The sequence below is a fragment of the Pituophis catenifer genome, unplaced genomic scaffold, assembly GCF_029215685.1.
Source record: "Pituophis catenifer annectens isolate HBS135680 unplaced genomic scaffold, rPitCat1.0.hap2 SCAF_2, whole genome shotgun sequence".
Classification (NCBI taxonomy): domain Eukaryota; kingdom Metazoa; phylum Chordata; class Lepidosauria; order Squamata; family Colubridae; genus Pituophis; species Pituophis catenifer.
The window spans coordinates 6697437-6710177 of record NW_027256882.1 but is presented as its reverse complement, the minus strand read 5'-3'; the positions used below and the strand labels follow the sequence as shown (position 1 = coordinate 6710177).

The following is a 12741-nucleotide window of genomic DNA, read 5'->3' as shown; positions in this document are numbered from 1 at the left end:
TCACTTCCAGGAGTCCGATCCTGATCAGATCAAAGTTGACTTAGCTTTCTATCCTTCCAAGGTTGGTAAAATGGGTACCCAGATTGTTGGGGGCAATATGCTGATTCTATAAACCACTTAGAGAGGGCTGTAAAAGCATTGTGAAGTGGTATATTAGTCCAAGTACTATTGCTATTTAGGCGAATAGTGAAGTTGGAGGATTGAACATCTCTTATTCACAAGCTCAGCTTTAAAATTGCTCCTCCTTTTAGGATGTTTCAAGTTGCTTTCAAAATTCCTGGATGTTTCAATTCTAGTTCCATCCCTTTCTGGAGAAGAATGAGTTTTGCAATTTTTCCTGGGAGAAACTGTACTTGGACCAAAGTGCAAATGTAGCCGCAGATCTGGATATCATAAATTGGTTGTTTTTCCCCAAGGAGGATCCCATCAAAGAGCAACTGGGGAGTTTTGAAAGACAGAGACTTATTATCAACCAAGATGCTCTTTCACGGCTAAAGTTGCTCAACAAGGTGGTTGAAAATATTGGCAATTTTTCTCTGTCTGTATGGTTGGTGTTGGGTCCCTGAAAGAGAAGGCTTAGATATTTTTTAACAGCCCATATCTGACCACATTAATTATTCATGCTTTTGTTTCACCCCACTGGGGTAGGCCTTCTGCTGCTAAGAAGTTCATCCAAGGTGTTCAATCAATATGGAACCACAATGACTTGTCTGATATGAGATAATGCCTTAAACTAGAAAAATGAAGGACTGAAAATTTCCTTGACTGCTTCTGCCCAAGTCTTTCTTGACACTTGTATTAATGAGGGTCAATTTGTAATAAAATGCTACTTAGATTTGATCTTTGGCTTGTAAGCCATATAAAAACCCCTTGAATGGAATTTATTTATCTTAATTGTCAGCTACCTTAAGTCTTCCACTGAAACAAAGAATTCTCCAAATTTAAGGAATAAATAAATGTGGGTCTGTCTTTCCGTGTCATCTAAATGTAGTTCTAATATTGGGAGGCAATGGAGGACAGGGGGTCCTGGAGTGCTATGGTTCTTTGGGGATAAAAGAGTTGGACACAAGTAGTGACTAACAACAAAACTGTAATTCTTCAATGGAAGGACCTTGTCTCAAATACCTGACTTGCAGAAGTGGGTTGCTACCAGTTCGGGAGAATGGATAGTGGAAATTTGGTGTGGTTCCCTGAACAGGTAGTGACCTCTGGCTGGCCAGACCCCTGAACCGGTCCCCGCTTGTTCACCCCACCCACCTGATGCTCGCTCGCCCTGCCTGCCCACCCGCTCTGCCCAACCACTTCTTGCAAAATCTAGCCCTGTACTTCTGCTCACTGCTGCTGGCAAAGGTAAGGCCGAAGGGCATTGGCCAGTGGGTGGGCAGGGGAGGGAGAGCTGGTGGAGGGGTGATATCAGCAGTGGGTGGTGGACTGATGTGCGTGGGGAGAGAGGGGAGCATGCAGGAGATTGTGGCACCGGAGTTCTTCCTGTGTGTTTCCACCAGCCGGTCTGGCCTGTGAGGGAAGCATGTGGGAGATCCTAGCTGAAGTTTACTTGTGAGCAATATTGGCTGGGAGAGGAAGGGAGAAAGGCCAATGGTGCTCACGAGGAAACTGAGGCTCCTAAGGGGTGGGGGTCATGTCTCCCCACCCACAACATGTTCACCTGAGGGCATTGCTGGCAGCCAATTTCTGCAACTACCATCCTGTGCTCTTCCCGCTGCTGCTCAGCCTCCTCGATGCACAGAGGCAGGAGGCGGCAGTTTCTTTCACTGCCTGCGATCTGCCGGCTGCCTCTATTCTGCGGTTTCCTTGTGAGCAGGTTTACTTGTGAACATGGTGCTCTCAAGTAAACTGCAGATTACAGGAAGCCGACAGATCTCTGGTTTACTCCCTCTTCTGCTCGCCTGGCAGAGTGCAGACTGGCAGCTCCAGGTTGTCTCTCAGCCATTGTGTGCAGGGAAAAACCTTGCAAAGTAAAGAAAAATTTCTCTTGAGTACGAGAGGTTAATTGCCTGGCAATCAGAAGAAATTTTTCTTTACTGTGGCAAAGTGTTACTCTGCACACAACTTCTGTAACAATAGATACTTTGTGCCCAGACCAGCTTTGTGTGTGTATGTGTGTGTGTGTGTGTGTGTGTGTGTGTGTGTGTGTGTGTGTGTGTGTAAGAGAGAGAGAGAGAGAGAGAGAGAGAGAGAGAGAGAGAGAGAGAGAGAGAGAGAGAGAGAAGAGACAAAGAAAGAGAAAGAAAGAAAAAGAAAGAGGAAGTGTGTCTGTGTGAAAGAGAGAAGAGAGAGAGACAAAGAAAGACAGAGAAAAAGGGAGAAAGATACAGGGAAGAAAGAAAGAAAGAAAGAAAGAAAGAAAGAAAGAAAGAAAGAAAGAAAGAAAGAAAGAAAAAAAAAGAAAAGAGGAAAAGAGATAGATGAGACAGAGAAAGAAAAAGAAAAAGAAAGAAAGAGAATGAAAGAAAGAGGAAGGAAGGGAGAGAGAGAAAAGAAAGAAAGAGGAAGAAAAAGAAAAAGAAAGGAAGGGAGAGACAGTGTGTGAGAGAGAGAGAGAGAAGAAAGAAAGAAAGAAAGAAAGAAAGAAAGAAAGAAAGAAAGAAAGAAAGAAAGAAAGAAAGAAAGAAAGAAAGAGACAGAAAGAGAGAAAGAAAAAAAGAGGGAAGGAGAGAGAGATAGAAGAGAAAGAAAGAGGAAGGAAGAGAGAGAGGGAGAGAGAGAAAACTCTGTGCTAATATTCTTAATTCTTCCATTATTTATCATGTGTTAATAGTTTACACTGTCTCTACACCTAGAGTGATTTTATTGCCTTTCTTTTGCCCAGGGCTACCACATATTTTTCAGGGATTTACATGCATTCAATGTCTATAGTACAAGGCATAAATATGTGTGTGTTTATTTTGTACATTAGGTTGCATAAGTCCATCTTAATATGCTATTCCTGGTATGTGATGCTTTGTATACATACAGAGAAAGAAGCACTCTTGTGATCTTTGACTTTTAGGCTTCAACCATAAACATCAGCCATAATACTAAGGACTATTTTGAACAATATGCGCGAATGGCTATTTTATATGTGAAATTATGACTGAACTATTTCTGCACCTATATTGGTTCTCACTGTCAGGAAGTTTCTCCTTAGTTTCAGGTTGCTTCTCTCTTTGTTCAGTTTCCATCCATTGCTTCTTGTTTTGCCTTCTGGGGCTTTGGAAAATACATTGCCCCCCCTTCTTTCTGGCAGCCCCTTAAAAGCCTGTTGCCTATCACACTCTTGGGCAAAGCATGGGAGCCATTTCCTCCTTTCAGTGATCTATGAAAGTACACCTATAGTATGTAGATAATAAATTTGGAAAAAGGTGAACAATATTTTTACAGAACTATAGATACGTTGAGGCTGGGTGTGACAAGAATGGCTGGGAGGGGAGGGGCCAAGCGAGGCACCCATTGACGTGAGTGACATTGAGTTGGCCACACCCACCCAGTCACATGACCATCAAACCACACCCAGTGTCACATGACCAGCAAGCCATGTCCACAAAATAAGCCACACCCACATAACCGGTACTAAAAATTTTACAATCCATCCCTGCTCACTTGGCCTTAGAAATATCTCTTTCCCACACAGGGTTCAGACTCATGTCCCTTGGGCTGCAGGAAACCATGCCTAGCTAACCCTTTTAAGTGACATGTTCTCATGATTTCATCTCCACTCATCCTCACTATAATTCTAGAAACTAGGCAGTAATTGTTAGTCTTATTTCACCAGCATGGCAGCTGTATGTAATGAAAATATAAGTGTACATATATAACTAAATAATACTTCATTTGAAGTTGACACCCTAGTCTATGATGAATTTTTTCTTCATATCTTAACTGGAGCAAGGATTTGGATTATTTTCAAAGGGGAGTGGCTTTACAATGTTTTATGTTTTCCTGATCTATTGCTCAGAAGTGTCTTTTGTAAGCACAGTTTCATTTTATTTTAATCATCAATCAATCTAATAAATAAAAATTTGGCAGATATTTTGGAATGAATTTTGTTTTTCTGCTTAGTCTCTGCCTCAGTCCAAATGTGTGGAGAAGTGTCACCCTGGATTTGTAAAACGGGCTCGGAAAGAAGAACCAATTTGCTGCTATGATTGTATTCCTTGTCCGGAGGGGACCATCTCCACACAGGAAGGTGAGTAACACCAGAGGAACTCTGGCTTTCCTGTCTTTCATTACCAGCTGTCATCCAAAGAAGGTCTTTCTTGGAATGTGAAAGGAGGGACTATAAAAATAATATTATTTACTGTTTTCTCAGATACTGAAAAATGCACCAAGTGCCCAGATGACAAATATCCAACTGATGACAGAATCCAATGTATCCCCAAAAGAATAGCCTTCCTGTCGTATGAAGAACTTCTGGGCATCATCCTGGTCTCCTTTGCTGTACTCTTGTTTCTAACAACAGGCCTTGTTTTAGTCATATTCCTTAAATACCTAGAAACTCCCATTGTCAAAGCTAACAACCGCGACCTGTCCTACATCCTCCTGGTTTCCCTCTTGCTTTGCTTCTTATCCTCCTTTTTCTTCATTGGCCGACCAAGGAAAGCCACCTGCCTTCTCCGACAAACAATGTTCAGCATCATCTTCTCAGTAGCTGTGTCTTGTGTGTTAGCCAAAACAATCACGGTAGTGCTGGCCTTCCTGGCCACGAAACCAGGGAACAGGGTGAGGAGATGGTTGGGGAAGAGCTTGGCCAACTCCATCATCCTTTCTGGTTCTGCTGGGAAAATGGTGATTTGTGGAATCTGGCTGGGAGTTTCTCCTCCGTTTCCTGATTTTGACCTGCACTCCCAATCAGGAGTGATCATCCTTCAGTGCAATGAAGGCTCTGTGACCATGTTTTATGTGGTTCTCTGCTACATGGGTTTCCTTGCTGCCATTTGCTTCACAGTGGCTTTCCTGGCCAGGAACCTGCCTGGGGCCTTCAACGAAGCCAAACTGATCACCTTCAGCATGCTGGTCTTCTGCAGCGTCTGGATCTCCTTCCTGCCCACCTACTTGAGCACCAAAGGGAAATACATGGTGGCCGTGCAGGTTTTCTCCATCTTGGCTTCTGGGGCTGGCCTGCTGGGCTGCATCTTCTTCCCCAAGTGCTACATTATCATCCTGAGACCAGATCTAAATACTAAGGAACATTTAATGATAAAAGTCGGTATCTGATCATGAAGTAGTTTCTTAGGCTCTTAAAACTTAATTATTTATTACAGTTATTATTGAGTTTGTAGGCTTGTTTTGACAATTACGGTTATTTAAAATCAAAAGAAATAAACATACAGAGAATGTATGACTAACTTAAGATAATCATCAAAATGTAAAATAAATTATTTAATAATTAAATAATTTAAATTGCGATGAAACTAGGGAAGGACAAGGTAAGAAATTAGTTAGTTATATTAATATAATGCATCTGCAGAGGAGACAAGACTTCCCAGATTGGGGTGAGGGGGAGGGATACAACATCATCTATCTCCAGTCCTCAACACAGTCCTCTCAGCAGTTCTAAGGAGGCTCCACACCCACTTGCACTACTTAGGTGACCCCCGAGGGCAGAGATCAACCTCCAATTGGCCTCGATGACTCTGTAAAACATGGGTGTCAAACTCGTGGCCTTCAGGCTGGATGCGTCAAGTGCTGTCCCTGCTCCCACCTGGTTTAGTGAAGGGGAAAAAAGTCTTGATACGTCACGTGTTGCCACTGTGATGACACGAGTTTGACACTCCTGCTCTAAAAGGATGCAAATGACCAGATGTCTGCAAGGAGGATAAATCCTTCCATTCCCCACCATCCAGTCAGAGCTGCAGAAGCTTCTTGGATGAGAAGTGAAATGTTTTCAAAGAAAAACAAAACAGTTCAGTTACCTCTTGAAAAAAGCACCTTTGGGACATCAGCATACTAGAAAACTGCACTTCAAGTTTTATTATTATTATTATTATTAACATATAAAAAAAGAAATTAACATACATAACATACATGAATCATAATATATAATAGAGATTTTTTTTTAGAATTGTTTAAAGTAATAGAAGAATTTAAAGAAGGACATGTCATTTTAGCTGGAGATTTTAATATGGTTATGAATAATAGATTGGACTGGACCAATCCCACAAGTGCTGAAAGGAGGAATAATATCACCATTTTAAATAAATTAATAAAAGAAAAAGATTATGTGGATGGGTGGCATTTTCTTAAAGGTGGGGAGCCCGGTTTCACATATTATTCTCCAACCTATAAATCCTATTCTAGAATTGATTATGTTTTCATTTCTAGGGATATGGCAACTAAGTTATGTAGAATGGAAGTGGGAGTAATTAAAGCAACAGATCATGCAGTGGTTAGTTTAGACTTTATGGTAAAAAAAGACTATAGAGAAGCGGTTAGATGGAAGGTGACTACAAGGATTCTTAAAAATGAGAAAGTGGTTGAGAAAATGCAAAAGGAGATATCAGAATTGTGGGAAATTAATGAAAAAGGAGAGATAGCAACGAGAATGGTGTGGGACACCATGAAGGCAGTGACACGGGGAATATGTATTAGGGAAGCCTGTAGTGTTAAAAGGCAAGAAACTGCATTATGGGAAAAAATAGAGGAACAGATTAAGAAATTGGAAAAAGAGTACTGGCATACAAGAAATAAACAGAAATTAATAGAATTACAAGCTAAAAAAAAGAATTAGAGAATAAAAACTTAGAGGAAGTTCAGAATAATTTAATATATATGAAAAGAGAATTTTTTGAAAATAGCAATAAAAATTCTAAGATGCTTGCCAGGCTCACACAAAAGGAGAAAGCTAAAAATTCAATAGGTATAGTGAAAGATAAATTGGGGAATTATTGTAGTACAATGAAAGGAAAATTAAAAATATTCCAGGAATTTTATCAAGAGTTGTACAAAGGTAAGGAAGTTAAGAAGGATAGAATGGAAGTTTATATTGGGAAATATATAAAAAGGGGTGTGGAAACGGAGCATAAAGAATTAATGGAAGGAGTATATCGCAAAGGGAAATTGCAGAAGTAATTGAAAGTTTAAAGGTGGGTAAATCACCTGGGGTAGACGGATTAGGAACAGAATTCTATAAAACATTTAAAATATTATTAGTACCAAAATTATTAAAGCTGTATAATGCAGTATTAGAAGGGGAAAAGATTCTAGAATCATGGGAGCAGTCGTTAATAATATTAAGGATCCGACGCTCCCTGACTCGTACAGACCAATATCATTAATAAATCAAGATGCAAAAATTTTTTCAACTATTTTAGTAAGAAGAATGAATAATTTTATAGGTAATTATATAAGGGAAGATCAATGTGGATTGGTAGTGGGCCGTCAAATGCATAATTTGGTTGGAAGGGTGCTAAATGTAATTCACGAGATCAAAAACCTAAAGCTTAAAGCGGGGATATTAGTGTTAGATATCTTTAAGGCCTTCGATTGTGTGAGCTGGTACAATCCATTAAAGATGGTAATAGACAGAATGGGGTTTGGAAATAAATTTAAAGGTGTAATAGATCAATTATATTTTCGGAACTCTGCCTTCGTGGTAGTGAATGATGGAGTCACAAACAAGATACAACTCACCAGAGGAACAAGGCAAGGGTGCCCACTGTCATCTGTCCTATTTGTATTGGTTATGGAACTATTGGCCAATGCATTAAGAGATGACGATAAAAGATAGAAGGGATAGGTAAAATAAAACTAAATATGTTTGCTGATGATACATTGTTAACAGTTAAGAATATAGTGGATAAGATGGAAAGAATTGGATGGCATCTAAAATTTGAAGAAATAACTGGATTAAGAATAAATTGTTCCAAAACTGAGTTGATGCTGTTTAATTACACTAAAAGGGAAGAGAAGGATTGGGAAGGGAAGCAAAGCGAAATGAGAATTAAAGATCATATTAAATACCTGGGAGTTAGAATTACAAAAAATCTGGAGAAGTTAGAAAAGGAAAACCTAGGCAGCTTAAAGAAGGCGATTTTGGAAAGTTTGAATAAATATAAAAGGTTGAATTTATCATGGTTTGGAAGAATTGCCTTAGTAAAAATGAAGATTTTAGCAAAGATCAATTTTGCTTTTAGGATGCTACCAATAAAAATATCAGAATTAGAGTTAAAGAGTTGGCAGAATATACTGAACAACTATTGTAACAGGAATAAGAAAGCGAGGATAAATAAAAATAAGTGGTATCTAAGCCAAAAAAAAGGGGGTTTAGGACTCCCAAATATCAAATTTTATTTATTTATTTATTTATTTATTTATTTATTTATTTATTTATTTATTTATTTATTTATTTATTTATTTATCAATCTTCTATACCGCCCTTCTCCTTTCAGAGTCAGGGCGGTGAACAGCCAAAATAAAAACATTTATACATAACATTACAGTTAAAAATAGATTTAAAATAATTACATAAATTTGGCCTGTAATTTAAAACTTGTCAATATAAAATCCATATCAAAATTTTAAAACCAACCATAAAATCAAGACAGACCGGCTAACTGAAAAAGGTAAGTTTTTAGGGCCCGACGAAAAGTCCGGAGGTTGGAGATCACTCGTATCTCTGGGGGTAGATTGTTCCAAAGGGTAGGTGCCACCACAGAGAAGGCTCTCCTCCTGGGGGTCACCAGCCGGCATTTTCTGGCCAACGGCACCCTGAGGAGGCCTTCTCTGTGGGAGCGAACCGGCCGGTGGGAGGCTATTGGTGGCAGAAGGCGGTCCTGTAAGTACCCCGGCCCTAAGCCATGGAGCGCTTTAAAGGTGATCACCAACACCTTGAAGCGCACCCGGAAGTCCACCGGAAGCCAATGCAGCTCGCGCAGGAGAGGAGTCACATGGGAGCGCCCCGTCGCTCCCATAATCCCCCGCATGGCCGCATTCTGCACCAGTTGGAGCCTCCAGGTGTACCCCAAGGGGAGCCCCATGTAAAGAGAGTTACAATAGTCCAGATGAGAGGTGACGAGTGCTTGAGTGACTGTGCGTAGGGAGTCCTGATCCAGAAAGGGGCGCAACTGGCGTATCAGGCGAACCTGATAAAAAGCCCCCCTGGCCACGGCTGTCATGTGCTCTTCTAAAGACAGCCGTGCATCCAGGAGGACACCCAAGTTGCGGGCCCTCTCCGTGGGGGCCAATGATTCGCCCCCAATAACCAGCGATGGCGTCAGCTGGCTATACCGGGATGCCGGCAGCCACAGCCACTCGGTCTTGGAAGGGTTGAGTCGAAGCCTGTTTCTCCCCATCCAGATCCGCATGGCCTCCAGGCACTGGGACATCATTTCCAAGGCATCGTTGGGATGGTCTGGGGTGGAAATGTACAGCTGAGTATCATCAGTGTACTGATGGAACTCCAACCCAAAACCACGGATGATCTCACCCAGCAGCTTCACATAAATGTTGAACAGGAGGGGCGAGAGGACCGACCCTTGTGGCACCCCACAAACAAGGCGCCTTGGGGTCAACCGCTGCCCCCCTGTCAACACAGATTTTGACCGGTTGGAGAGATAGGAGGAGAACTACCGCAAAACGGTGCCCCCCCACTCCCAGTCCCTCCAGCCGGCGCAACATGATACCATGGTCGATGGTATCAAAAGCTGCTGAGAGGTAACCTCTATCCTGGGCCCTCCAGAGATCATCCACCAACGCGACCAATGCCGTTTCCGTGCTGTACCCAGGTCTGAAGCCAGACTGGAGTGGATCCAAATAGATCCCAATATTATGTTGCTAACAGGCTTAGACATGTTATAGAGGCAATTTTAGGAATAGGGGAATTGGAATGGTTGGAAGATAAATCTAAAATTAAAACCAAATTAGAATGGAAGTTGGAAAGTATATTTTTTATGGAAGGTGGAAAGAAATGGGCTGAGAGCATAAGCAATCCTCTTCTGAAGTTTCATTGGGAAATTTGGAGTAAATATAAAGGGAGGTTGCTTCTGGAGAACTCTCCATTATCATCAGTAGTAATTTTGGAAAAGTTCCCAGGGAATTTGAAGAATAAAGTGAATGAAATTTTAAAAGAGAAAAATAAAATGAAATTAAGGGAATGGTTAGGAGGAATGAGGACACGTGGGGGATTGGAAGAGGTTCTAGGAGGAAAACAGTTGTCTTGGTTAAATTATAGCCAAGTGGAACAATGGACTAAAAATTGGATAAGAGAAAATGGAGAGTGTAGAGAGTTAACGAGGTTTGAGGAATTAATTGAAAAAAATCAAACTGTAAAGGAAGAAAATAAAGGGATAAAAGTCTTAATGAGCAGAATCTATAAAATATTGTTGGAGGAAGAGGAGAGGGGAAATTTAGGAAAGATGATATGGGAAACCGATTTGAAGATACAAATAGGGCAACAGAGTTGGGACAGAATTTGGCAACAAAGAGTGTTCAGAAATATGTCAGTAAGAATAAAAGAGAATTACTACAAAATGGTATGGAGGTGGTACTTAACTCCGGTTAGATTAAGCAATATGAATCAGCACTATTCAGATAACTGTTGGAGAGGTTGTGTGGAAAAAGGAACGTATATACATATGTGGTGGGATTGTAAATTTGTGCAAAAATTGTGGAAGATGGTGTTTAAGGAGATAGAAGAAATTGTAGGAATAAAGGTAGAAGAGGCACCAAAGGTAGCATTACTCTCACTATTGGAAGATATAAAATGTAAAAAAGAGACTAAAGAATTGATAATAAATTTGTTGACCGCAGCGAGGCTAATGATTTCTAGGAACTGGAAGATACAAGGTGTTCATAGTTTAGAAGATTGGTATAAGGAAGTATGGGATATTGCCATAAATGATAAATTGACTTGCAATATTAAAGTAAGGAGGGGCATAATGAAGGTAAACAAATTCAATGGAATCTGGAAACAGTTCCTGATACATGTGTTTTCTGGAGGAATAGGGATACCACCACCAGAAGAAGATTTAAGATTCTGGAAGCAGGAATGATCCCGAGGGGTGGGGGAGCACTCGTTGTTTGTATTCTGTATATTGTTATATATTATATGAAAACTGCACTTCAACTGTAGTCTCAAATGATGGTGAAATTGAACAAAATGAAACAAAATAATGGGTGAGTAGACAGGCCTTCATTGCAAGGGGTGGAACTTCCATTTCACTGGGGACAGAACTTTACCTCAAATTTTGGATATTATGGGCATCAAATAAAATACCATCTTTTGTTCCTTAAGACCTGATTCTGTAGATAGCTTCAGATCCCAATGATGGAGCATCACAACAAGATGAGTGGCAAATAAGCTGAATGAATGAATGAATGAATGAATGAAGAAAGAAAGAAAGAAAGAAAGAAAGAAAGAAAGAAAGAAAGAAAGAAAGAAAGAAAGAAAGAAAGAAATGTTTGAAGCAAGTTTACCAATCAGTGGGTGGGATCCTCTTCAGTCCATTTAAAAAGAAAGAACACCACATCTTTCCAACTTTGTAAAATCTTTATTTTTTGTAATGTTTTGTAATATACCGCAAAGAGGTGATTTTAGAGTCATTTTTGGAAAACGTTTCCCAGCTGAAACTGCGGAAAGTCTAAAACTCTTTTGGCCAGGTGTTGAGAGCCATTAATGAACCCAGTTCCTGATGTGCCAGGAATGAGCTCATCCTCCCTTGAGCTGACCTCTTTTACTTTTGGTAAAGTTTTCTAAGTTTTGAAACATACAAGCAAACATACAGTACATTTTTTTTGAACAGAATATTGGCCTGGTCTTAAATTTGTACAGATTTTTGTTCATCTTTAACATAATTTTATATGTTCAATTTTTATCAAAGCATTTTTTCTCTCTAATTTTAAGAAACCAATATTACCCTTCATCATAACTTCTCATTCTATTATAATTCAATTTTTCTTTTCCCTCCTTAAAATTTGAATCCCTAAATTTATATCCATATAACATTCTACAATCTCCAATTATTTCCTTAAATTCTCTTATTCTAATCACCAATGATTCTTTTATCAGCTATTCCAAATAATACAATTCAACATATTAGTAGAAACCAATTAAATAGAGAAACCAGCAATCCAAAATTAATAGGGCTAGCAGTGCATGTAACATAGATGTCTGTGCGAGTAAGATTATCAACCCTGGTGTCAACCAAAACCAAGCATTTTTTTTTTGCTTTAATTTATATGCCGCCCTTCTCCGGAGACTCAAGGCGGCTTACAATGCGTTAAGCAATAACCTTCATACTTTTGTATATTTATACAAAGTCAGCTTATTGCTCCCACAATCTGGGTCCTCATTTTACCTATCTTTGAAAGGATGGAAGGCTGAGTCAACCTTGAGCCTGGTGAGATTTGAACTTGCAGTAATTGCAAGCAGCAGATGTTAATAACAGTGTGCTTTAGTCCACTGACTACCAAGGCTCTTTAATAGCAAGTGCCATACCATATGCATTAATCAAACAGGTGGCAAGAAAGTAGGGGCAGTCAGGCATGACACAAGTTATGTAGACAGTAAGCATAGGGTCAATCAAAATGGACTCAAATGTCTATACACCAATGCACAGAGTATGAGGAATAAACCAGGTGAATTAGAAATTCAAGTAAATGAGGGCAGATATGATATTGTTGCCATTACGGAAACTTGGTGGATGAAACCCACAAATGGAACATACAGCTAGAGAGATACAAACTATTTAAAAGAAATAGACGAAATAAAAGAGGAGGTGGAGTTGCACTAGATATAAGAAATAA

General features: G+C 39.9%; 1 protein-coding gene across 1 annotated transcript in view; it reads left to right on the top strand.

Moving 5' to 3' along the window:
- LOC139310612 (vomeronasal type-2 receptor 26-like) overlaps positions 1 to 5214 on the top strand; it is a 36315-nt gene extending 31101 nt beyond the window's left edge. The window contains exons 3-4 of the mRNA XM_070934803.1: positions 4060 to 4186; positions 4310 to 5214. Coding sequence (XP_070790904.1) covers positions 4060 to 4186; positions 4310 to 5214 — 1032 coding nt within the window. The remainder of the gene's footprint in view (positions 1 to 4059; positions 4187 to 4309) is intronic.
- Positions 5215 to 12741: the final 7527 nt, after the last annotated feature.